General features: G+C 40.4%; 1 protein-coding gene across 1 annotated transcript in view; it reads left to right on the forward strand.

Moving 5' to 3' along the window:
- CCDC83 (coiled-coil domain containing 83) overlaps positions 1–14,257 on the forward strand; it is a 61,945-nt gene extending 47,688 nt beyond the window's left edge. Inside the window, exons 7-10 of the mRNA XM_056116436.1 lie at positions 3,974–4,095; positions 10,470–10,549; positions 11,260–11,447; positions 14,090–14,257. Of these exons, the coding sequence (XP_055972411.1) occupies positions 3,974–4,095; positions 10,470–10,549; positions 11,260–11,447; positions 14,090–14,257 (558 nt within the window). The remainder of the gene's footprint in view (positions 1–3,973; positions 4,096–10,469; positions 10,550–11,259; positions 11,448–14,089) is intronic.
- Positions 14,258–27,714: the final 13,457 nt, after the last annotated feature.

Here is a 27,714-nt window from a genome sequence, read left to right on the forward strand (position 1 = left end):
GAAAACTCATACTTATTTTCTAGGCATCTATAACACTCTCGGCCCACCAGGAAATCTTGCTTCCTCCTCAGTGCTCTCGTTTCATTGAAACTCCTGCTAAAATATCTTGAAACTATCTATTTATGCATCTGTCTGTTCACTGCAGTGACTTTCTTTTGAACTATTACAAACTAATCTATGGTCATTTAATTGCTGTTGAGTATGTCAGTGAGCATGGATATACTTGATTACTCCAAAGGGATAGGTAATCATGGGATATCTATAACTTAAAAAAATGATACTTAACTCCCCACAAGAAATTTATTGCTCCCCTCAAAAGCCACCAAACAGCAAAACTGTTTAATGGAAAGCCACCTGATGACTGTAAATTTTGACCTTTTCATAATGGGGAAAGGTAGATTCCTCTCCCCTTCAGTAAGGCACAACAAATACCACAGACTTGCAACACCTCCTCCAAATATCACAGTACTGACAGCTTAATAGAAGCACAAAAAAATTGTTGGAAAAGTTGCATAAAAGCCTGCCAACCTCAAGGAGCAAAACCAAGAACTCGGGAAGTTAAATCAGCACCAACCAGCTCAATAAATCCTTAGACAATGATTTTAATAATGCCATTGGAAGATACAATAAATCATCATAAATTGACTCATATGGATCTATGTTATGATAATTTCATTAGCCATTTGTTGTAGCAAACAATATGAAGTAAATTTCTCATGTGACTGCTAAGGGGGCAGGCTTTGGGGTGGAGAGGAAACTGGGGACTTGACAGAGGAAGGCTCTCCTTGTGGTGGGACTGGCATTGAAACATTGTATGCCTTAAATGACTGTACTGTAAATAGCTTTGTAAATCATGGTATAGTAATAAAAAATCGAATAAAATAATTTTAAAGCCTATTGTCAATACTCTAAAGAAACCAAAGACTGTATATATGCCTCTTAACCATGACAAGTCCTTAGGTCAAACATTTCCAAATGTTCCATTAATCCCCTTTGTTTTCAACCTCTAACTATAACTTCATTCTCATCCTTTGATATTTGAAAATTATAAAATTTTCCTTAAGGTATTTGTGGTTATAATCAAGCTGATTACCTCTTAAATATGAACTTAAAAGTTTTTACTAAATTATTTGAGGAAGTTCAATGATACATGTTTTTCTTTCAAACTCTAAGATACCAGCAATATTTGTTTTTTTATGACACTACTATTATTTTATATTTCTAATTTATTAGTTTATAAATTAAAGAGAAAAAGCCATGCTTTATTCACTTTCATATTCCCCAAATAAAGCACAGAATCTTACCTATAGTAAGAATTAGGGGTTTAATAATTTAAACCCTATTAAATAAGGAGTTAATAGTACTTATATGCTAGAAATACCACTGTATCACTGTATCACTGTCATCCCATTGTTCATTGATTTACTCGAGTGGCCGCCATTCGTCCCAGCCCTGAGATTTTAGCAACCTCTCCTTATTTGTCTTTCCCAATGCTGCCATATTGGAGGCTCTTTCAGGGTCAGGGGAATGAGACCCGTTATTGACGGGCTCTCCATGAGGCATATATATTTATATATATATACATATATATACATATATTTCCCTCTGATTTGGTGCCTGTTGTCTGAACCCCATCAAATATGGTGTGGTAATTATGGAAAATGAGTAGGGAGTGTCTTATGATGTGTCGCGGCCATGTGGCCCAGGTATATGTTCCCTCATATGTGAGGCTCTGCCCGAGCGTGTGGAAAGCGGCATGGAGCATGGCAGCAGTTGGGTAGTGGAGGTCGGCTGCCAGGGCTGGGTCCCTTGGGGCAGGGAGTGTTCTCACCCGCCCCCTCCCCGGGATGCCCCGAGTGAAAACAGCCTGGTGCAGAGTCCGGTGGCTTGGTTATGGGGGTCTCATTTTATGCTCCCTTCCAGGAGAAGCAGCCGTGAGTTCTGGAGGGTGGCTCATGAGGAGAATCTCCTCATTGGTAAGGAGCTGATGAGCTGATCTAGAAAATGAGCTAGAAATATAAATGTGATAATATTCTGAATGCTTCAAGATTCCCAAATAGCATTATTAAATTTGTATTACAAAGCAATGCTAATACAAAGAATGCTAATAATCTTCTTTTAAATGCTCATCTAAGTCATAATTTTGGCAAACACTTAACAAGAGATACTGAATCAGAACCCGAGTTTCTTTCTTGTTTTATCTTATTTCTTTAAGATATACAGTTTATTTCTAATTTATTTCTAGTTCTTAACTATTTATATTTTATAAATTTATTTTAAATTTCTTTGTTTTATAAATAGTTTATTTCTAGTTGTAAATTGTTTAGTTTCTTTCTTTTTTTTCTTTTTGGGTCACACCTGGCAACGCACAAGGGTTATTCCTGGCTCTGCACTCAGGAGTTACCCCTGGCCGGGGGACCATATGGGATGCTGGGAATAGAACCCAGTCAGCCTTGTGCAAGGCAAACACCCTACCCGCTGTGCTATCACTCCAGCCCCTCTAGTTTATTTCTTATTCTCACCAACCAACCACTTTCTATTTTTCACTCTAACTTTTATTTTTTTGGACTTCTCCCCATAAGTGCCTCTTAATCCAGCAACTGCATGACTCATGCTGATTTGTTTGAGTAGAGAGGTAACTTGGGTACTAGATAGTAAAATTCTTCTATATATTCTTTTTATATTGAGGCTTTTTTAGATAAAATTTACCAAAATATACTTTGTAAAGGCTGATGAGAACTTTAGAACAAGTAAATCTTGCTTATATCTGATTGAATTCTACCATCAGAACCTAAAATTTTTGTTCATATTTGAGTTAGTCATATTTCTACGGTAAATGTTAAGGTTGGTATTTTACTGGCCTGTAAGATAATTGCCAGACTAATTAGTACTTTCCCACTCTTCCCTAAGTGCCTGTACCTTTCCCACTTCTCCCCACTTCTGCTTTGTATCATCCACTTCAAAATAACTTTGCACATGTGATTCCTTATTCCTATAATCCATTTTTCCCATCTGCCTAAGGAATCCCTACTTGGTCCACACACACCTGCCAGTGTGAACTATTTTCCTTCCCATATTACCTTTCTTTAAAATTTTTACCACAAGGTATCTGATTAAATTACTTTCTTTCCCTGTAAAGTAAGGAAGTACTAAAGGTTATTTTATCTTCTTGTTTATTTGTTCTCTCAAGGTACTATAGTTTCTGGCACATAGTAAACATAAAAGTGAGTAAATGAGTGAACAATATTTCATCCACCTGATAATTCACATTCATAGAAAACATGATTTTATTATAGAGACTAAAGGACTACTATACTTCTCTTTTTAAAAATTCCATAATATCATATTTTTCCATTGTTACTAGTTTTCATTTATTTTTGTAATCAGCTTTAGATCCTTATTTAGCTATTAATATAGTGATAAATTTATCCTCATTTTATAATTTATTCCTACCACTACTCATTTATAAACCCAGTGATGTGTTTGAAAGGATAGGAAAATATATGGACTGGAGCGATAGCACAGCAGTAGGGCATTTGCCTTGCACGTGGCCAACCCAGGTTCAATTCCTCCATCCCTCTCAGAGAGTCCGGCAAGCTACTGAGAGTATCCTGCCTGCACAGCAGAGCCTGGTAAGCTACCCATGGCATATTTGAAATGCCAAACACAGTAACGACAAGTCTCACAATGGAGACATTACTGGTGCCCTCTCGAGCAAATCAATGAACAATGGGACGACAGTGCTACAGTGCTACAACTCCTGCCATTCTGCTTTTAATAATCACCTAACTGTGCAAATAAATTATGAAAATAACCTTTCCTTCTTAGAAGGGCAGGACAAAGTACACTCAGTAATAATCCATACAGATTAGACCTTCCCTCAGGCAAATGTACTTTTATACGTTGAATTTCTTATAAAAGGCTAAAGGAACTATGTCAGTAAGTACCAGTATCCTTTCTCTTCTGAGAACAGGTTGAAATTCACAGAAAAGAAGTTGGAGAATTAGAACATGTTATTCAGGAACTGGAGGAAGAAAATTTGGTGCTTCTTGACCAGCTATTCAACTGCAGACTTGTGGACCTCAGAGTACCCAGGTGAAAGTCATAAGTCATTAACATTTCTGGAAAGCATTTTTTTCTTTATTTTTTTGTAGAACTTTCTTTATTATTTGAATATGAAATAAAGTCCCCCAGCCATCAGGGAAAATAGGCACAAAAATAACTACTGAAAGATTGAACGACATGTGATATGCCAAGTTAGCACAGAAGAGGGAGTGGGCAGGTTTGTAGTAGCTTCCTGGAGGTCTTCTGGGATTCTGGTTATCTTGTGGACCATAGAAGTAGAAGTGTTTCCTTTAATAGTTTTTGAGTCTTAATTACGTTCCAGGTGAAAAATAACCTGATTTTCCAGACCACATGTTTCTGCCCCAGAGAAACCAGCTATGTACATGTCTTTGTGTTTTAGGTTCTCTTTCTTACCCAACAAAAGTTAAGTACACCAATCTTGATAGAAATCTAGGGCCCTAAAATTGTGAATTAAAACTAAAGTTAGCTTCCATGCTTTGGATAAATACAGTTAACCCTTGAATAATGTAAAGGCAAGTGTGGCTTACTCCCATAAAGTTAAATGTCTATAACTTTTGACTTCATATTTAACTACTAAAGGCTGATATTAACTAGAAGCTTACTGAAAATTTAAGTGTAGATAAAAACATACTTGTATGCTTTATATATTACATACTTACAATTCTTACAATTAAGTAAGATATAGGAAATGTTAAAAATCATCTTAAAAGCTTTACAATAACATAGTGTGTTTATTGATTGTGTGTGATAGACTTCCAAAACAATTGCATATAGGTAGACTAACACAGTTCAAATCATGTTGCTCAAGGATCAGGTATAGCCAGGGATAAGAAATAATTTACATTGTTTCTTTTTTAGGAGGATATTTAGGAGGACAATGGAAAGAATTTACACCGTTGTAGGGAGTATATGTACAATGTTGGAAAGAAATGTCTGCGTCTAGCGATTAAAATCTAATTGGTGAAAAAGCTGGGAAAATATTTCACCTAAGTAGTTTCTGTTACTTGTGTGGAATGGAAAAACTATTTGAGATATGGAAAAATATCTTTCTTTCCACACTTATTTGCTATATTCTAAAAAGGTAGATGCAGGGAACTTATGGGTGATTTTGTTTGCTGGGCTAAGCAGTGGGAGGCAGAATATTAGCTAGGAGGGCAGGAGAGATAATACAGAGAGTAAGTTTCTTGCCTTGCGTGTCACTCACCCTCATTCAATCCCTGAAACCCCATATTGTCCCCTGAGCACAGAGCCAGGAGTAAGCCTGAGAGCACCTCTGGGGCAGTGGGGACATGGGGAAATTGAAGAAATGGGAGATGCACATTTAGGACCTGAAGATGTGCAGGGCAGGATAAAGAAGCCATCTGCCTTCCATGATTTCTGAGGGTTTCTCCAGAGAGGCAGATACCACTCCAGATGCACATTGATGCCATCTCGCAGATGACCCTCTAGCTGTAGATGATGTATGTAGCTAGGCCAGCAAATTGGTTAATTAGAGTCCTTCAGTTTCAGTCTCTAAGCTGATGCCCTTGAAGGCTTGGGGCTAGGGAGAATCCCACCTCCAGGGTCCCATAATGCTCTTCACCAGTCCTCCTCAGTCTAGTCAACTCAGCTCTCCCATTCCTCCTCTAATCCTTGCCACCTGCTGTGGAATATCATGTCTAATCTTTGCCATTTGCTGCTGTAACATCTTAACTTGCTGTCCCCTGTCCTCCTTTTCTAAACCAGAAGAACCTTAGGAACAAGTCACCCTTGAACTGTCAGCCCCACCTCCGTCTTTAGTCAGCTGTCTGGGGTATTTGATTTGGCACTGCTATGCATGTGAGGTGCTAATAATAACAAAGGGTAATTCTGTCACTGTGGCAGAATGTGGCAAAAATCTTCAGTGAGGATTGGGTGTTGGAACATTGTAAAACTGAAACCCAATCATGCACAACTTTGTAACTGCACATTTCACAGTGATTTATTCAAAAAGGGAGAAATCTTCCATAAAATCCACATTGTTCATCAATGCTTTGTAGGTGGCTTTCTTTGGTGAGAGACGTGAGTACTTCATTCTGCTGCAGAGTTGAGAAAGATGAAATCAGGTTTCTGCAAGGGGAAAGAGATAGCATGGGTGATGCCTATAAGAACAAACTTGAGTGCTTGGTTTATGTTTCCTTGGCGCTCTCAGCCACTCCTTTGTAACCACATTTGTCACATTCCTGATTACTAAATGTACGTTTCTTTGCTAAATTGTGAACACCCTGACGCAACTTGATTAGGACATTTTAGAAAATTGCATAAAGAGAAATTTGTAAACATTCAATTGTCTGTTACACTTCTTGTTCAGAAAGATAACTGAGTGGATTCTTTAGTCAGAATCAGTTTCAGAAAAAGATAGACTGAATTAAAAAAAAAGATGTTAGAGCTATATAATTATGGTAACTGCCCTGTCTTTTCATTGGAAATTTCTTTTTTGTATAAAACTATTAAGGTGATGCGAAATAGATATACACTCTTACCAGGAAAATATTTAAAATCATTTTCTTATTTAGATTTGTAAGTTTATTTTGTCTAATAACTTTTACGATATTCCTTCTCCAAAGATACCCCAAATTTTTCCCTTTGCTACTTCACACAACATAGCATTTGACACTGTACATTAGAAGAGGTAAATGTCAGCCAAAGTGACAATCTAGGCATTCCAGTGTGACAAGGCTGCAAATGGGCCCAATACCTACAAATTCATCAACCTCTAACCTAGTATAATAACATTTAAAAACATTTTCTGCATCGGTAAATTTCAAATGTCACTCTTCTATCATGATAGAAAAGTGACACTAAACTATTAGGTGAAAAACTATCTTTATGAAGGTTACTGCTTTTAGTAAGATAGTAGTTATTCAAAATAGTAATACCTGGGAGGTGCAAAATTCTAGAGCCTCAAACATGTCCTCCTGTAGATCCATAGCTATATGTAAAACTAACTTTTACTGAGTTGTGTTTAAGAAGGTTTTGCAGATCGCTTAATCACTTAACTTCTCATTAGTCGTCGATTTGGTCGAGCGGGCGCCAGTAACGTCTCCATTTGTCCCTGTCGCGTGCTAGTGTAGCCCAATGGCATCTGTTCACTCTGGGAACATGAAGAGCCTCAAACCGATCGTTCATGATCTTGACGAAGAAGTCTGACCATCTGGTAGGTGGGCGGCCACGCGGTCTTTTGACATCCCGTGGAATCCAGTCCGTAACAGCTCTTGTCCAGCGGTCATCTTTAAATCTCATTACGTGACCAGCACATCTGATTTTCGACACCTTGGCAAATGAGACAGCGTCCCTGATTCTTGATCGTCGACGGATGTTGGAACTCCGGATTTTTTCTCTCATTTGAGTGAAACGTGATATTCCAAGCATAGCTCTTTCTATTCTTCTTTGGGAGACCTGAATAGCGTTCTCATCTTGTTTGCGCAGGGCCCAGGTCTCTGAGGCATATGTTAATGCTGGAAGAACAGTGGAATCAAAGAGATGTGCCCGGAGCCGGAGGTTCTTCGTCCTCTTAGCTATTTCTTCGACGTTCTTGAAGGCGTTCCAAGCCGCTCTCTTCCTCCTGCGCAGCTCGGGTGCCAGGTCATTTGTCATGTTGACCTCTTGACCTAGGTACACATAGCTGTTGCATTCGGAGATGGTCGTTCCGTTGAGAGCAAATGGGGCATCAGGAACGAGGCTGTTTCTCATAAACATTGTATTCATAAGATTCAGCTGTAGTCCTACCTTTCCACACTCACGGTCAAAGTCGGCCAGCATTTGTGCGGCTTGGCTGATGTTTGGTGTATTAAAACAATGTCATCAGCAAAGCGGAGGTGGTATAATTGCCGACCATCTATCTTCACTCCCATTCCTTCCCATTCCAGTCATCGCATGATGTTCTCGAGGGTGGCACTGAAGAGTTTCGGTGAAATGGTATCACCCTGCCACACCCCTCTCTTGACATCAATGATCACTTCTTTGTAGAATGGTGAGATCCTGGTAGTGAATCCGCAATACAGCTCACGGAGGATCCTGATGTATTGGGCTTGAATGCCCTGATTGGCTAGGGCTTCAATGACCACTTCCGTCTCAACAGAATCAAAGGCCTTCTTTAAATCAATGAACGTTAAGCAGAGCGGCATCTTGAACTCCCGAGAAACCTCAATGAGCTTGGTTATCGTGTGGACATGGTCGATGGTGCTGAATCCTTTGCAGAACCCGGCTTGCTCGCATGGTTGTCCTTCATCTAGTGTTCTGCCAATCCTATTTAGGATGACTCGAGTGAACAACTTGTAGATGACAGACAATAGGCAGATCGGGCGATAGTTGCCAATGTCATGGATGTCTCCCTTCTTGAACAGTAGTACGGTCCTGCTGGTTTTCCATTGGGACGGAACCTTGCATTCAGACAGGTAGTGTGTAAAGAGCAGAGCCAGTGTATTGATGAGTACTGACGGCAGGTTCTTCAGGTGTTCAGGTCTGACCTTGTCTGGGCCGGGTGCTGTTTGTTTCTTTACCCGAAATGGCGTGTCGGATTTCGGAAGGGAGAACATTGGGAACGACATATCCATCCTGTGGAATTTGGTATGTCGGCAAGTGGACATGGCTATCGAAGAGATTTGAGTAGAAGTCATGGATAATCTTCTCCATTGCCATTCTGGAGGATGTGATGGATCCATCAGGACGTCGGAGGACAGTCATCTTGGTCTTGTAGTTGGCGAAGGATAGGCGGGCGTTACGAATACTTTTCCCGGCTTCTGCCGCATTTACCAGTACTTCTGCTCTTCTCTCTTTGAGGTCTTCCTTGATCGCATCTCTGCACTACTTTGCGAGCTCGGACGTTAGCTTGCGATTGCCTGAGGCATGCGCCAAACCACGCTGGTGAATTAGCTCAAGAGTTTTCGAAGATAGGCGATTTTTTGTGGCTATCTCTCTCTTGGCGTTCCTCGCACATTCATGGAGGTGCTGAACCAGTCGATCGTATTCCTCGTCAATGTTGTCAACAATGGCATCTTCCCATGTTGCCGCAATAGTACCAAAGAGTTCCCAGTTGGTGGTCATTCTGGGAGATCTCTTTTTGAACTTTGCAGCCCTTTCTCCCCGCTCTGTGAAGTAGAATTTTGCACGAAGGAGAGGGTGATCCGATCCCGTTCGAAATTTTGGGACAACAGCGACATCAGTTAGGCAAAACCGTCGATTGAATCTGATGTGGTCTATTTCGTTGTGGAATCGTCCACCGGGAGACTCCCATGTCCATCGTTTAGATTCTGCCTTCTGGAACTGTGAGTTACCATGGAAGGTTTTGGTTGACATGATGAACTCAGACAGTCTGTCACCCTCTTCATTCCATTCTAGGCCATGGGTCCCGATGTGAAGTTCTTCAGCTGATCTTCTCGGTCCTATCTTGGCGTTAAAATCACCCACAATAATCTTGTAGAAGGTGTGGTCTTCTTTATAGAACTTCTCTAGCTCCATGTAGAACTTCTCGATTTCTCTTTCATCATAATGAGATGTTGGTGCGTAGACAACGAAGATAGAAACTGCAGGCAGTGAGCCACATCTATTCAAATGTAAACGTCCGATTCGGGTTGTTAGGCATTCGAATGAATCAATGCTCTTGGCCAAGTTTGTGTTGACAAGGACACCGACGCCTCCAACACCTCTTTTATCGCATGTTCCGAGGAACAATTCTTCTCCAGTGTCGAAAACGGCATGGTGAGATTCGTGCCTTCTTGTCTCGGTCAGAACAATGATGTCGTACTTGATCATTCGCGCTTGTACCATCAGGTCCTCGATGGATGCATCTGATGCTAGCGTACGTGCATTGAAAGTACAGATGATCATTTTTGTCTTCCTTTGTTGTGGCAGCCTAGGTCAGCCTTGAGATTTTGTCGGCCTCTCCTTTCTCATCCTTCTCATTGCTGCCATGTCGGTGAAGCCTTCAGGGTGAGGTGAATGAGACCGTTGTAGTTACTGGTTTTGGCATATCGAATACACAACGGATAGCTTGCCAGGCTCTTCCGTGCGGGCGGAATACTCTTGGTAGCTTGCCAGTCTTTCTGAGAGGGATAGAGGCTCTTGGGGCGACCTCTAATCACCCTTATAGGTGTTACCATATTTGAACCCTATCAAATACGGTACGACAATTCCGGAAGATGGGTATTTAGTGTCTTATGAGTTGTGTTTAAGAAGGTTTTGCAGATATGGCTAATATATTTGGTTATGGTACTTGTTGCAACATTAAATACCTGGCCTTCTGCTTCTTAAGGCCAGAAACTGTACCCCATTTTTTCATTTTTCTGACTCTTGCAGAGAAATAGATACTGGTAAAAAAGACAACATTTGTTGACTGATCCTGTTTTTCTTCTTTATTCTTTTAGACGTCTCTATCTTACCCAAGCTGCTGGACAACCAGCAGAACCTGAAGAAATGCACTTGGAGTCACAAGAAACACACTCAGGTACTTATTTTATTTAATAATGTAAGGCTTTCCAATTTAACAAACACTGCACATCATGTTCAAAAGGGGATGAATCCATAACAACCCCTCAGTAATTCTCTTCTTGTGGTGCTTATCCTAACCTATGTCCTTTCTCTACTTCTATTTTCAAATCAAAGTCATCCTATTACACACTAAATTAAATATTATAAAAAAAAGAATAGAAGATTGTCTGCACTGTGGTTTGAGTTTCAATTTAATTAAACAAGATATCAACATACAAATGGGTTCCCATATGATTACTGTAACTTCTTAGTTAACAGAAGAGAACAGAACTTAGCATTTCTGAGCATGACACTCTTCTAAGACTGGTTTAATATATAAATGCTATATCTCTAATTCTCAAATTTATCTTCTCTAGTAGATCATGTGGGATAGCACAGCAGTAGAGTGTTTACCTTGTGTGCAGACAGCCCAGCCGGCCAAGCTGGGTTCGATTCCACCAGCCCTCTCGGAGAACCCGGCAAGCTACCGAGAGTATCTCGTCCATATGTCAAACACAGTAACAACAAGTCTCAAAATGGAGACGTTACTGGGCCCACTCGAGAAAATCGATGAACAACGGGAGGACAGGAGATTCTCAAAATTTTGTTCAAGTTAAATGTGTGATAAGGTATTATTTTTCTTTCTTCAAAATATATACATAATTAATTTCTTTGTGTTCATCCCAGAAGTGAAGCCTGAAAAAGATAAACACATAAGGAGCTCACAAGTTGATAGCTCTGACTTAAGTGTTAGTCATGAGGAAATTATCAGAGATGTCCAGCATCTGAAGAAAGATGAAATGGATAGTTCCGACACAGAGTTTGGAATGTCTAATATAAAATTACTATTATATGAGGATGAGCAAGATTTCAAGGTAAGATTCATGACAAAGTAACTTTGATTGTTTATACCATTTTATTTATTAACGAAGAAATCAACCTAAACCATGGATATTAAACTATTTGTAACTTTTAGTAAAATTTTCTCACCCTTCATATATCTCTGTAGGTACTATTTTCACTCCTAGTTTTGCCAGTTTGCTGCACCTTATAAACCTCCATTTTGGAACGTGTGTGGACTAACAATTTACCTCAGGATTAGTGATGTATAACAATAATCATTCTTATTCAAGGATTCTCTTGGTTAGGAATTTGGTATGGGCTCCTAAGGAGAGTCCTCTTTTAGGTTTGGGTCGGTTGCAACTATATTGGCTCGGACTGCAGTCATGGGGTAGCAAGATCCCCTCCCACAGTGACTCATACGTCTCGCTCAGTGAAGCTGCATAAGCTGGGATCTCCCTTGCTCCTTACCTGGACCTCCTTACAGGGCTCCTCTATCGCCTCTTCGCTGTGGTATCTTGCTTCTCCTGAGCAAGCAGCGCAGGCGCCAAGATGAAAACTGCAACAATATATATAAATTTTGCACTATTGCTTCTATCATACTTTATTGGCCCATGCAGTTACAAAATTCCACTCAAGAGGAGTGGGAAAATGTCACCAAGATGTCAAGGTGTAGACCTTGGAAGATGAGACAAGCATCACAGTATAAGAGAAGCATGTAGATTAGGGTATATATTACTGTGACCACCTTTGAAAAGTGCAAACAGTAAAATATACCTTTATTGCAAACCTGGACTATCAATCAGCCTTTTAATGTTAAAGTCTTTATGTTAAATTAGTCTCACATCTTCCCTTTGCTATTTGTTATTTACGCCACTCCATCTATGGTATTTTGTTATGATAAATTGAGTAGACTAATATTAATACATCCTCCAGAAGGATTCTGAAATGTGTGACAAATCTTTTGTCAATTTGCCTTTGTCCTGACTCCCATTTACTATAGTTACGTATCTTCAAAATAAAAGTTTTATATTTTTATTTTAATATAAAATATATTTAATTTATTTTTTTGGAGAAAAAAGCATCACCTTCCCTTTTCAGTCTTTGAGTCTCCTAAATTATAATAATATTTTTATGGGTAAACCCCACAAGTCAGTTACTAGTCAGATGCTTTGAACTCAAAAGAGAACAGGAAGAAACAAAGTCCCCAGGATAACAGGACTGCATAGCAGAGCCTACCCACAAGTCCCCGACAGACTAATAGAAATGTAAGAAAATCAGTCAGGCCTGGGGAGAATAGAGCAGGTGGGGCCCTGCCTTGCAGTGGGTTCCAGCTCAGATATCCCCAAAGCTCTGCCAAGAGAGACAGCCTCATGCAGAACCAGGAGTAAGTCCTGAGCACTAACGGGTTCGCCCCACCTGTCACTGTCACTGTCTTCCCGTTGTTCCTCAATTTGCTCGAACGGGCCCAGTAACATTGTGAGACTTGTTGTTACTGTGTTTGGCTTATCGGATATGTCACAGGTAGCATGCCAGGCTTTGCCGTGCAGGCGAGATACTCTCGGTAGCTTGCCGGGCTCTCCGAGAGGAGCGGAGGAATTGAACTCGGGTTGGCCATGTTGGCTGCATGCAAGGCAAACACCCTGCCCGCTGTGCTATCGCTCCACCACCTCCTCAAAAAAAAGAGAGAAAAGTAAAAGGAAAATACAATCACTCAGTACTGCCTTTGGGAAACAAATGAACAAATGGACCATTTGTGTCTATCGGTTGGCCTATTTGAGCTTATACCCTCACCCACTGTTAACTGTGGGCTGGGCATATTTTGGCCACTCCGGAAAGGTTTTCTGAAGTTTGGAGAAATTCAAAAGGGGGACTTGTGGTGAAGGTGGTTTCCAAGAAAAAAGATCACGTGGGATAGCACAGCGGTAGGATGTTTGCCTTGCGCACATCCAGCCCGGCCCGCCAAGCCGGGTTCGAGAGTATCTCGCCCATATGGCAAACACAGTAACAAGTCTCAAAATGGAGATGTTACTGGGCCCGCTCGAGCAAATCGATGAACAATGGGAGGACAGTGTTTTGTTCGTTTTGGGGTGGTCATGAATTTCTAATCAATTACACTCCTAGTTCTGTTAATGTCTTAAGCTGTATAGTCAGAATGTGATAAATTTTACCTGCACAATAAAATGTCCTTTGAATTGTATAAATTCAGGGAAAACGTACTCAATACTAGATTATTTATAGTCAAAGTGCTATTTGTCAATCTTCCCCTTTTTTCCTTAAATATAGAAAACTCAGCTGTAGTTCTATCCTGACCAGCAGGGGGCTCTGTATACACAGCAACCTCTCCACCACCGAGACTGTAGAGAGGTAGATAGAGGTTCCCTCTCCTGCCTGGACCTCTGGGCGGGCTGCAGCACAGCCTCCCGTCAATAAGCACCTCTTGGGGGATATCTTTCCTACTATTTCTTCACGGTAGGAAAGTTACGAATGATTTTTTTATCTGCATAGTGTCTGTTGTATTTCATGTGTCATACAGTTTTCAGGAAAATTAGGACCATGAAATCTGTAAGATAAAGGCCAGCCATAAAAGTGAGGAAACAGACAAATCTTCCTGATTCATTATAGTTGGAAACTTGCTGAATAACCTCTCCTGTTCTCTCCCATGTGTTCTTCACAGGATTATGTAAACCTGGGTCCCTTGGCAGTGAAGTTGATGAGAGTGGAGAGCAAGAAAATGCCCATAAATTTTCAAGATAAGCAAAATCCTGTCAGATTCTCTGAAGACATCAAGACCCCAGAAAACATCATCTCATATAAAATAATGAAGTCTTTTCTCGAAGGTTGAAAGCTGTAAAGTGAAAACACCTTTTTCTTAAAAAGCTTTTTTGGGAAGTGAAATATGTCAGTTGCCAGTTGAATGTACTCTTCCAGCCCTTTCAAACAGTTGCTATTTCTAAGGGTTCTAATTACATTTAAAGTCAAATTCCAGGTCAACTATTTACCCGCATGTCAACTATTTATTTACCCGCATGGCACCTGAGTGACAAAAATTGAAATACACTGTTCCATGTGTTAGTTTTCTGAAATATGACAAGTGAACACAGTGTCATCTGAGTTTCCTTGAGTTCCTTATCACTTAAACATTCACTGATACACCTATTATTTCAATATGAACTGGTTCAATTAGAATTTTTCTAAGAAAAAAATGTATATATTTGCACAGCATCTTTCCCTCTGAGGGTGTTGAATGATAGCCAGACTATAAATCAAGCCTCTCTCCCTTAACCTAACACTATAATGAATTTCAAACGTTTTAGAAGCAAATAAATGAGGAGTGGTAGTTGGCTTTGTATGAAGTGATCTCTTTTCCATTATAAAACTGCTGAGTCTTGCTGCACATGCTAGAGGAAAAGGCAGCTCAGATAAAGAAGGGAGCACCAAATAAAGGGTGTTGGGAGGATCCTCCCAGGATGGGAGAAGCATGCTGAAAGTAGACTATAGACTGAAAATGATTGCCACTCAATACCTCTTTTGCAAACCACAGTACCCAAAAGGAGAGAGAGAACAAAAGGAAATGCCCTGCCACAGAGGCAGGGTGAGATGAGGAGTTTGGGGGGAGGGAGGGATACTGGGATCAGTGGTGGTGGAAAAAAGGGCACTAATGGAGGGATGGGTGCTCAATCATTGTATAATTGAAACCTAAGCACAAAAATTTGTAAGTCTACTACTGTACCTCATGGTGTTTCAATAATAAAAATTAAAAAAAAAAAACCTGCTGAGTCTTGGTCAAAGGTCAATATCACGTCCTTCTCATGGTGCCTCAAGCAAAGAGCACTGAAACTATGTCTGAATTTGACGTCAATATTCCCTTTTTGTTTTATTAAGGCATCATGATTTTCAGTAATATTGAAGTCATTTATTTTTTATTACAATATAGCATCCTCATGCTTGAGCGGGCCCAGTAACGTCTCCATTGGAGACTTTGTTGTTACTGTGTCTGGCATATCGAATACTCTCGGTAGCTTGCCGGGCTCTCCGAGAGGGGCGGAGGAATCGAACTCGGGTCGGCCATGTTGGCCGCTTGTAAGGCGAACGCCCTACCGCTGTGCTATCGCTCCAGGGCCTTTACCTTTTACAATATAGCAATTAAATCCCTCCTCCAGTGGTTGGATCAACTTCTTTTTTTACCTCATTCCCCTAGCACTCACTGTCTCTGAGTCATTTCCACTGACATGAGGTGATATCTTATTGTCGTTTTGATTTGTATTTCTCTGATATTCAGTGACAGTGAACACTTTTCATATGTCTATTGTTCATCTTTATGTCATTTTAAGAAATTATCTGTCTATCTCTTCCAATTTTTTTTGTTGAAGTTGTTCATTTGCTTTTTATTGTTGTCTTGCCTTATTTAAAAGTGTCTGATGTATAGTGCACAAATATTTTCTCCCAGTCAGTAGGTTGTGTTCTGTTTTAGGCCATCCACATAGTAGCATCTTTTCTTACAGCTGTGTGGTATTCCATCATATATAAATACCACAACTTCTTATTCTGTATTTGGACATTTGGTTTGTTTCCATATCTTGGCTCTTGATAAGTGCTGCAATGAATATAATCGTGCATTTATGTTTTGAATTAACATTTTCTTACAGTGTAGGAGAAAACAAGGAGTGATATTTCTGGGTTTTGGAGAGGTCACTGTATTTTGAGAAATCTCATATTGATTTCCATAGAGACTGAACCAGACAACATTCCCACTAACAGTGAATGAGGGTTCCTTTCTCACTATATTCCTGTCAATAATGATTGTTTCTATTTTTTCATATATGTCATTATCAGTGGTGTTTTATTGTTTTGATTTGCATTTTCCTAATAAGTGATAATGAACACTGTTTCTATGCTTAGTAACAATCTGTATGTCTTCTTTGGGAGAAATGTCATTTTTGGATGGGATTATTAGATTTTTTTGGTTGAACTTTGTGAGCATTTGATAAGTCTTAAATATTAGCAATTTCAAGAGCTGGAGCAATAGCACAGCGGTAGGGCGTTTGCCTTACAAGCGGCCAACATGGCCGACCCGAGTTCGATTCCTCTGCCCCTCTCAGAGAGCCCGGCAAGCTACTGAGAGTATCTGGCCCGCACGGCAGAGCCACCCATAACCTATTTAATATACCAAACACAGTAACAACAAGTCTCATGATGGAGACGTTACTGGGCCCGCTCAAGCAAATCGATGAACAATGGGAGGACCGTGATTGTGTGCAAATATTTTCACCCATCAATAAAATATCTTTATTTTCATTTGTGTTTCTTTTGCATGCAAAAACTTTTTAATTTGATGTAGTCTCACTTGTTTTTGTTGTCCTTGCCTCTGATTTCAGATCATTAAAGACATCAATCCCAGCACCATTTTTCAAAGAGACTTTTCTTGCTCCACTCTTTTGTTGTAGGTTAACTGTCTAAACTATCCATAAATCTGAGGGTTGAGCTCATTATCAGTTCTAGTCCATTGGTCTGTGAACCTGTCTTTGTTCTAGCACCATACAGTTTTGATTACTTTAGCTTATTAATATAATTCACAGTCAGGAAATGCAATATCTTCCATAGTTTTTTCCACTTTAAAATTGCTTTTGACTATTTGGGAAATTTTGTGGTTCCAGACAAATTTTCAGACAAATTTAAGTAAAATTTGTCCCAATTCCTTGAAAAATGATATTGGAATTTTAATAGGGACTGCATAGAATCTGCATAATGCTTTATATAGAAAAGTCATTTTGACAACAGTTACTCTTCCAGTTCATAAACATAGACTATTTTTCCACTTCCTAGTATTCTTTTTTTTTTAGTAATACTTTTAATTGTTACTGTGTAAGTCTTTCACCTCCTTTGTTAAATTGATTCTAAGTACTTGATGTTTTGGGACTCTGTTTTGAAAGGGTTTGTCTTTTTCTTCTAGTTCATTATTTGCATACAGAAATGCCACGCACTTTTCGGTGTTAATTTTGTAGCCTGCGATCTCACAGTTTTGGTTTATTGTTTCTAAAAGTTTTGGGTGGTTTTTTAAAAGTATATTATTAAGTTATATACAAATAGTGATAGTATAACTTCCTTTCCAATTTGGATCCCTTTGGTTTCTTCTAGTTGCCCTGTTGCTGTGGCAAGGACTCCCCAAACTATATTGTGTAAGAATGGAGAAGGAGACACCCTTGTCTGCACCTGATCTTGGTGTTTCCACAACATTGAGTAGGATGGTGGCTGTGGTTTAGAGTAGATGGTGGTGAGTTTATTATAGATCACTTGAGTTACATTTTCTCCTGTCATTATTTTGTTGAGGTTTTTAGCAGGTCAGGGTGTTGAATTTTGTTTTAGAAATCTCTGTATTGATAGAGATAGAGGAAAGAAGAAAAGCGCCTGCCAAAGAGTCAGGCTGGGGTTGGGGGGTGGGGGTGATGGGAGGGAACCTGGGGACACTGGTGCTGGGAAATGTGCATTGGTGGAGGGATGGATGTTGGAACACTCTACGACTGAATCTAATCATGAGCACCTCTGTAAGGGTCTACCTCACAGTGATTCGATTAAAAAATAAAAATAAAAACACGCACATCTTATGAAATAAGTTTCCAAAGAGCAGCTTCTCTACTCTGTTCTGGGGTTCATCCCAATTTGGGTTGCATGATTTATTTCCTTTATGGGATGCTCTATTCTATCTCCTCTTGCATTATTTGCTAAATAAAACTACTTCACAAAGAAAATTCACTTTATCATTGATAAAAAAATCTTTTCTTCTTTCACTTACATTATGTATTGCATTAATTTATTTGTTAATGGCCATTCTTGCATCTCTGGTATGAAAACCACTTGATCATGGTGTATGATCCACTTTATTTAATGTTGGATTCAGTTCTCTAATGTTTTGTCGAGGATCTTTGCATTAATGTTCAACAGGGATATCAGTATAATTTTATTTTTTAATAATGTCTTTTGAGTTTTGGAATTAGAGTATTGTTGGCGTCATAAAAGTTTTAAGGAAAAATTCCTGTTTCCTCAATATTTTAGATCTTGAGGTATTTGGGTGCTAAGTCTTCTTTGAAGTTTTGGTAGAACTTAATAGTGAATCTGTCTGATCCATGATCTTGGGGAGATTTTAAATTACTGTTTAAATTTTCTTACTTGTGATTGATTCAGAATTTAAACTTTCTCCTGATTGGATCTTGGGATTCTGTATGATTCTAATAATTGACCCATTTATCTCATGATTTTAAGTTTGGAGTTTTTCATAGTAACAATCTTCTATATTTCTGAAATGTCTGAAAATTTTATTAATCCCTTTCTTCTACTAATTAGGGATTCATTTGTTGTTCTTTTGCTAGTTTCTCAAACTGTGAATTTAGGTCATTGATTTGATACTTTACCTTTTTTTTTTTGACATGTAACTGTGTCGCTGTGAACTTACCCCTTGCACTGATTTTATGGTATCATATTGGTTCTGATAGTTTGTGATTTTCATTCTCATTTGCCTCAAGGCATCTTTATTTTTTCTCTGATTTCCTCTTTAATCTAGTAATTAACAAAATGTTGTTCAGTTTCCAAATGGTGAAGCTTTTCCCCGACTTTCTTTCTATGCAGGGCACACCTTGGTGCTCAGGACTAACTCCTGTCTCTCTGCTCAGTAATCACTCCTGGTGGGGCTCAGGGGACCATGTGGGATGCTGGGGATAGAACCCACATCAGTTTAATACAAGACAAACACCCTGTCCTCTGTACTATCGCTCTCCCCACCCCCAACTTATTTTTATGATTGATTTCTACCTTTATGGCTTTTGGTCATTTCTATATTGCAGAGGTTGTGGAAATTTTAATTGTGTCCTAGCATGTGATCTATCCTGTACAATGTCCCATGTACACAAGAAAAGAATGTGTATTCAGCTTCTGTAGGGGCAGTGGGTAGAAGTATGTCTGTTAGACCCAGTTCTTCCAGATCCTCATTTAAAACACTCTATTTATTGATTTCTATCTGGTGATCTGTGCCACGCGACACATTATAAGACACTAAATACCTGTCTTCCAGAATTGCCGTACCATATTCGATAGGGTTAAAATATGGTTTGAACTATGGTTACACCTACAAGGGTGATTAGAGGCTGCCCCAAAAGCCTCTATCCCTCTCGGAGAGCCTGGCAAGCTACCGAGAGTATTCCGCCTGCATGGCAGAGCCTCGCAAGCTATCCGTTGTGTACTCGATGCCAAAACCAGTAATTACATTGGGTCTCATTCCCCTGACTTTGAAGGCGTCACCAGTATGGCAGCATTGAGGATGAGAAGGAGAGGTCGATAAAATCTCAAGGCCGAACTAGGCTGCCACAACGAAGGAAGACAAAAATGATCATCTGTACTTTCAATGCACGTATGCTAGCATCAGATGCATCCATTGAGGACCTGATGGTACAAGCGCTAAAGATCAAGTACAACATCATTGGTCTGACCGAGACAAGAAGGCACCAATCTCATCATGCCGTTTTTGACACTGGAGAAGAATTGTTCGGCGGAACATGCAATAAAAGAGGTGTTGGAGGCGTCGGTGTCTTTGTCAGCACAAACTTGTCCATGAGCATTGATTCATTCAAATGCCTAACAACCCGAATCGGACATTTACATTTGAATAGATGTGGCTCACTATCTTCGTTGTCTACGCACCAACATCCAATTATGATGAAGGAGAAATTGAAAAGTTCTACATGGAGTTGGAGAAGTTCTATAAAGAACAACACACCTTCTACAAAATCATTGTTGGTGATTTTAATGCCAAGCTAGGACTGAGAAGATCAGCCGCAGAACTTCACATTAGGACCCATGGCCTAGAATGGAATGAACAGGGTGAGAGACTGTCTGAGTTCATCATGTCGATCAAGACCATCCATGCTAACTCAAGATTCCAGAAGGCTAAATCTAAATGTTGGACATGGGAGTCTCCCGGTGGATGATTCCACAATGAAATAGACCACATCATATCCAATCAACAGTTTTGCCTGACTGATGTCACTGTTGTCCCAAAATTCCAAACGGGATCAGACCACCGTCTCCTTCGTGCAAAATTCTACTTCACACAGCGGGGAGAAAGGGCTGCAAAGTTTAAGAAGAGAACTCCCAGAATGACCGCCAACTGCGAGCTCTTTGGCACTATTGTGGCAACATGGGAAGATGCCATTGTTGAAAAAATTGACGAGGAATACGATCAACTGGTTCAGCACCTCCATTATTGTTCAAGGAACGCCAAGAGAGAGATAGCCATGAAAAACGGCTGTCTTAGAAAACTCTTGAGCTTATTCGCCAATGTGGTTTGGCTCATGCCTCAGGCAACCGCAAGTAAAGTTCCGAGCTCACAAAGCAGTGCAGAGATGCGATCAAGGAAGACCTCCAAGAGAGAAAAGCAGAAGTGCTGGTAGATGCAGCAGAAACCAGTAAAAGTATTTGTAATGCCCGCCTGTCCTTCGCCAACTACAAGACCAAGATGACTGCCCTCCGACGTCCTGATGGATCTATCACATCTTCCAGAACGGCAATGGAGAAGATTATCCATGACTTCTTCTCAAATATTTTCGATAGCCATGTCCACTTGCCGACATACCAAATTCCACAAGATGGATATGTCGTTCCTAATGTTCTCCCTTCCAAAATCCGACACGCCATTTCGTCAGTAAAGAAACGAAGAGCACCCGGCCCAGATAGGGTCAGACCTGAACACCTGAAGAATCTGCCATCAGTACTCATCAATACGCTGGCTCTGCTCTTTACACACTACCTGTCTGAATGCAAGGTTTCGTCCCAATGGAAACCAGCAGGACTGTACTACTGTACAAGAAGGGAGACATCCACGACATTGGCAACTATTGCCCGATCTGCCTATTGTCTGTCATCTACAAGTTGTTCACTCGAGTTATCCTGAATAGGATTGGCGCCACTCTGTCTAACTTTCATTGATTTAAAGAAGGCCTTTGATTCTGTTGAGACAGAAGCGGTCGTTGAAGCCCTAGCCAATCAGGGCATTCAAACTCAATACATCAGGATCCTCCGTGAGCTCTATTACAGATTCACTACCAGGATCTCACCATTCTACAAAGAAGTAATCATTGATGCCAAGAGAGGGGTTCTGCAGGGTGATACCATTTCACCAAAACTCTTCAGTGCCACCCTCGAGAACATCATGCGACGACTAGAATGGGAAAGAATGGGAGTGAAGATAGACGGTCGGCAACTACGCCACCTCCGCTTTGCTGATGACATTGTTTTAATAACACCAAACATTAGCCAAGTGGCGCAAATGCTGGCCGACTTCGACCGTGAGTGTGGAAAGATCGGACTACAGCTGAATCTTACAAAGGCAATGTTTATGAGAAACAACCTCATTCCTGATGCTCCATTTTCTCTCAATGGAATGACCATCTCCGAATGCAACAGTTATGTGTACCTAGGTCGAGAAGTCAACATGACAAATGACCTGGCACCTGAGCTGCACAGGAGGAAGAGAGCAGCTTGGAACGCCTTCAAGAGCATTGAAAAAATAGCTAAGAGGATGAAGAACCTCCAGCTCCAGGCACATCTCTTCCATTTCACTGTTCTTCTTGTATTAACATACACCTCAGAGACCTGGGCCCTACAAAAACAGGATGAGAATGCTATTCACGTATCCCATAGAGGAATTGAAAAAGCTATGCTTGGAGTGTCACGTTTCACTCAAATGAGAGAAAGAATCCGGAGTTTCGCCCTCGGTCGATGATCAAGAATCAGGGACGCTGTCTCATTTGCCAAGGCGTCAAAAATCAGATGGGCTGGACACGTAATGAGATTTAGAGACGACTGCTGCACTAGAGCTGTTACCTGTTACCAACTGGATTCCACAGGATCTCAAAAGACCGCGTGGCTGCCCACCTACCAGATGGTCAGACTTCTTCATCACGATCATGAACGCTCGGTTTGAGGCTCTTCATGTTTCTAGAACGAACAGACGCCATTGGGCTACTCTAGCATGCAACAGGGACAAATGGAGACGTTACTGGCACCCGCTCGAGCAAATCAATGATTAACGGGAAGCCAAGTGATCAAGTGATCTGTCCAATGATAATAGTGATTATCTCCAGGTCTTTTAGCAGTTCCTTTATACCCTCTGCTGCCCCTTCATTGAATACAGAGGTATTGATGAGAGTTAAGTTTCTCTTATGAAACCTGTAACTACTATGTAATGTTCGTCCCTATCTCTTATTACTTTATCTAGCTTGATTACTGTTTGGTTCGATACCAGTGTGGTCATTCCCTCTTCTATTGGTCTGCACTAGCATGTTTTCCAGCCCTTCCCTCTGGGCCTGATAAAGAGGGTTTATCATCAAGTGTGTCACCTGTAAACAATAGAATGTATTTTGTTTCGGATGCTCCCAGCCACACTCTCTGCTGCTGTGTGGAAGAGTTCTGTCCATTGACATGAAGAGAAGATACTGACATGAAGAAATTTGTTTCTATGTATCTGTGAAGTTGGCTGCTTATACCAATTTTTTAATGTGTGCTGCCTCAGTGTCCTTGCCAGCTGGTTTAGATTCTAAATATATCGTCAGCTTATCTGTCTGAGAATATTTTTTTCATGCCTAAGAATTTAATTTTGTCTTTTATTATACATTGTAGGCACTGTGGTTTACAAACTGTTATTAGTAGAATTTCATACATAAACTCTTAGAGCACCACACCCTCCACTCAGTTGTCTGCTTCCCTCCACCACTGTTCAGGGTTCCTCACCCACCCTCCTCACTGAGGTAAGTTTCCCACTAAAGACTAGTAAGTCTGCTGGGTAGATGATTCTTGACTGTAGTTTCGAGAGAATATTTTGTAGAGGTCATTCCATTCTCTTCTTGCTTGTGGAATTTCATTAGAAATTTTTTTACCTTGCATGTGAGGATTCACTTGTCTCAGAGCTTTAAAAGAGTCTGTCTGTCTTTGGTCCTTGCCATTTTAATTCCAGAATGTCTGGTGTTGTGTTTGGGTTTACTTTGGCTGGCAGTCTCTGTGCCCCTTGGATTCATGCTTCCATCTTCCTCTTTAGGTTGATGAAGTTCTTTACCTATGATTTCTTCAACTAGCATTTTTTCCCTTCTCCTTTCTTCTCCTCCCAGTACTGTCAGAATTATTTCTTATTTTGCTTTTTCTCATTCTCACTTTCTTATTCTCTTTACCTCTGCCTCAATACTATATTGTTTATTGTATTCTTGGGTGAACTTATTTGCCTTTCAGCTTCTTCCATACTATATTCTGAGATTGCTACTATATTCTCTAGCTCTCCTTTAGTTTGAATTAATTATATTAGTTTTTCCTCAGACTCTCTTCTGCTTCTCTGTTCAAATGTCATTTTTAGGGGACAGAAAGATGGTTACAATGAATAAGGCACTTTCCTTGGACATGGGCAAACCAGGTTTGATCCCTGGCACCCCATATAGTCTCCAAGTACCATCTATCCCTGAGCACAGCCCCACCCCAGTCATTCTTAGATCATTGAAGATTTATAAGATAGATTATAAGCTTCAGCTAAATTATAAAGACAAATTATGAAGATGTCACCAGGGAATCTTCCTGAGCTTTTGTTATTCTCTGTGGGCACAATTGAGTTCTTTGGTTTTCCCATTGCCCTGGTACTACGTTCACAGTGGGTGGGTGTCTGATGGTTCTCTAGCATTTTATCTTGAGTATGTGTTTCATGATGGTTCAAATGTGTCTGTATATATATATTTTTAAGTTTTGGGGTCACACCCAACAGTGCTCAGGGATTACTCTTGGCTATGCACTCAGAGATCACTCCTGGCAGGGTTTATCTGCTTCTGTAAATCAGTTGCTTATTCTATCATATATATTTTTTTTAGTTTTCCTAATATATTTTTCAGTTCAGCCTAGTAATTAGCATTTTCAATTCTTCACTGGGAGAGTTGAGAGTTCTTGTTTGCTTGGGGCCTTCCCAATTCTTTTATAATGTCCATTAGTACAGGTGAGTTACTTCACATCTTGGTTTTGTCTGATGTGGATTGGGAAGATTACTCCTTCCTCTGGATGGGGATGGCTGCTCTATTCTACTTTCTCCTAAGGCCTGGAGGGATGGTGTACTTGTTTGATTGTGTACAAGGTACAGTTACTGATCTGAAACACTGAATCCCAACAACTAAGGAATGCAGGTCTGGACAGCAGAGCAGTGACTGGACTTACAGGACCATCTCTCCCCTTGGGCTAGAGCACAAGATTCAGTTGCTGAGCTGGAAGTCTAGTATTCCATTTTAGAGACAGATGTGCTTACAAGACTTTCCACAGGAAACACTTTTTAAACAGAAGGCTTCAGGTATATTGAAACTAAATATGCCATGCAAGCTATGTATTCTACATTTGTATTCAAAAACAAGGTAGTATGAATAAAATATCAAATATTTTCAAGAATATTAAAGAGAAAATGAAGAAGTAATAAAAGATCAATTTGTTAGATGCATACACATTTTAAATTTAGTATAAAATGAGATAGTCTCTAAATAAAACAAATAAAGCAAAAGTTACTAAAGTAACAACATTATGGGAAACTTATGTATTTTTTAAACAAAAAGGACATGTAAATTCACAATCAGACTTAAGATCTTACTATACCTCTGGTAATTGGTAAGCTATTCATCAGACTCCCCATAAAATTATCAAGAATATAAAAGCTGGGGGCTGGAATGATAGTACAGCGGGTAGGGCATTTGCCTTGCACGCGGCCGACCCGGGTTCAATTCCCAGCATCTCATATGGTTTCCTGAGCACCGCCAGGAGTAATTCCTGAGTGCATGAGCCAGGAGTAACCCCTGTGCATCGCCAGGTGTGCCCCCCCAAAATATTTATATATATAAAAGCTAAACAAATGTAGAATACATAGCTTTTCAAGTGTTTTCCAAGTGTTTCACAAGATATACTTACAAAAATAAACCATATACTGATCCATAAAACAAACTAGTCAAAAATTTAAATGCAGAGGTGCAGGGGATAACCCAGTTGCCTTGCAAGAGTAAGACTGCATATCCAGCCCCTGGAGCAGCCTTGGGTGCTGACTGCAATCCTGCAGCTCTGCGGTCTGAGATCCTGACACCACAGGTGACTAGCCACATTCCAGCCACACATGCAGGAGCATCCTAACAAAGACATTCAGCTCCTCAGTGTACCACAGCTCAGAGATACACAAGCACCGTGACCAAGAACCACACACTCCAGAGCACATACTTGGGCACCACCACTGAGCTGCCAGCTGGGGCTCCAGCAGGACCTAGAGAATGTGACCATTGAAGAGCACCTCAGGCCATAGATGTGCACTCCACAGCCTGGTGGAGACCAGAGAGCACCACAACTGGGATGAGTGAACATTAACAGCCATGTATGCCTCACCCTAGGTCACCACAACATCCGCGTGACAAAGGCCTGGGCATGACAAAAGGTATGTACAGACAGAACAAATTTTTAAAAGGTAAAAGACATCAAACATAGTCCTATGACCAGTAAATAAATGTAAAGGCTGAAAAAAAAAGGCAAAAAAAAGGCACATCCCACCTCCATTGCCGTGTGTGCTCATCTACTGGCCTTGTTCCAGAGACTCGTGAACAAATCTCAAAGGAGTTCAGCTACCTGAAAAAACATTTTCTAGTATACCTGGATTGCTTAGTTTAAATATTCTGGTTTTTCTGGAGTGCTCAGCTGCATTCACAGCCTGTGACAGCTCCAAACTCTACAACACTGACACCCTGGTAAGAGCACACCACAGTTCGTTGGATATAATGCAGAAGCCAAACAATCTTAACAAACAAAAACATTAACACAGAAGACTTATCTGGCAACAACTGCTTAGTAAACCCTCAGACAAGGACTTAATGTCCCCATGGGTGAGCTACAACAGTTTTAACATATTTTTTGTATGAAAATATTTTTTGATCATTCTGTTAGCCATTTAGTGGTAACAAGCAATATGAAATAAATTATCGTGGGTCTGCTACAAGGGCAGGCTTGAGGGGTGGTTGAGAAAATGGAGACAATGGTGGAGGGAAGGTGACAGTGTTGGTGGGGTTGGGATTGAAATACTGAATGCCTGCAACAAATCATAACGAACCATTTGTAAGCCATGGTGTTTAAATAAAGTGGGAGAGGGGGGAATGCAAAACAATTTGAAAGTAAGCAAGATACTTTTTTTAAAGCTCAACTAGTTAAGGGAAAACAAATATTTGAATAGAATAATAATGAAATAAAAATTAAAATACTTACACTCGGTGATGAAATGCCTTCAACGAAATAAACTTTTTCTTAACTACAAGTAAATTATTCAGATATTCTGGAGGAGTGGTCTTAAGCATGGCTGTGGCTGGAACCGGAGGTCTTCATCTGCCAGGGCTCTGCTCGAGGTGGGGAGGGAAACTCAACCCACCCTCCTCCAAGGGGCCCTGGTGAGGTGTGGAGGCAGGAGACTCTGTGCTGTTCACTTCCAGGAGCTGGGTTCAGATGCGCCTCACGCATGAAGGAACTGGCAGAGGAACCCAGATGTGCGGGACCTGGGGCGTAGATCTCCAAGCTGCTTGGATTGGGACTGGGCCTCCTCCACCCTGATCCCCCATCAACTGCCCCTTGTGCCGTGTAATCCCATCAATGGCCAAGACCCAGAGACTATAAAACCCAGCTCCCGGAAGCATGCAGCCGCATTTGTGGCTGCGTGCCATCTTATTGTCTAGTTCTTATGCTCAAGAACCTGGCAGGCTACCAAAAGTATCCTGCCCACATGGCAGAGTCTGGCAAACTCCCCATGGCGTATTCAATATGCCAAAAACCAGTAACAGTGATGGGTCTCATTCTCCTGACCCTGAATGAGCCTCGAATGTGGCACTTTCTAAAATCTCAGGGCTAGGATGAAGGAGACGTTACTGGTGCCTGCTCAAGGAAACTGATGAACAACAGGATGACAGTGATACAGTGAATAATGAAATTAATATGGCATCTCAGAACTTGTGGGGTTTGACTGAAGTGCTTAAAAATAAGATTGTATTAAAAAGAAAAAGTTGAGAATTTAATCAGTTAAACTTATCTCAAGAATGTAGAAAATATCAAAACTCAATCTGGAGAGATGGGAGAGAAAATTAGAAGAGATCAAAAGGAAACTTGACATTAAAGAAAATCAGTAAGCAAAACGATGGTACTTTGGTTAAAATTGGTAAACACTAGAAGGAAATTTTTTTAAACAAAAAAATTATTGCAAATTTTTTTCTACCCTTTTTTATTGAA

Source organism: Sorex fumeus, unplaced genomic scaffold, assembly GCF_029834395.1.
Source record: "Sorex fumeus unplaced genomic scaffold, SorFum_2.1 ptg000030l, whole genome shotgun sequence".
Lineage (NCBI taxonomy): Eukaryota > Metazoa > Chordata > Mammalia > Eulipotyphla > Soricidae > Sorex > Sorex fumeus.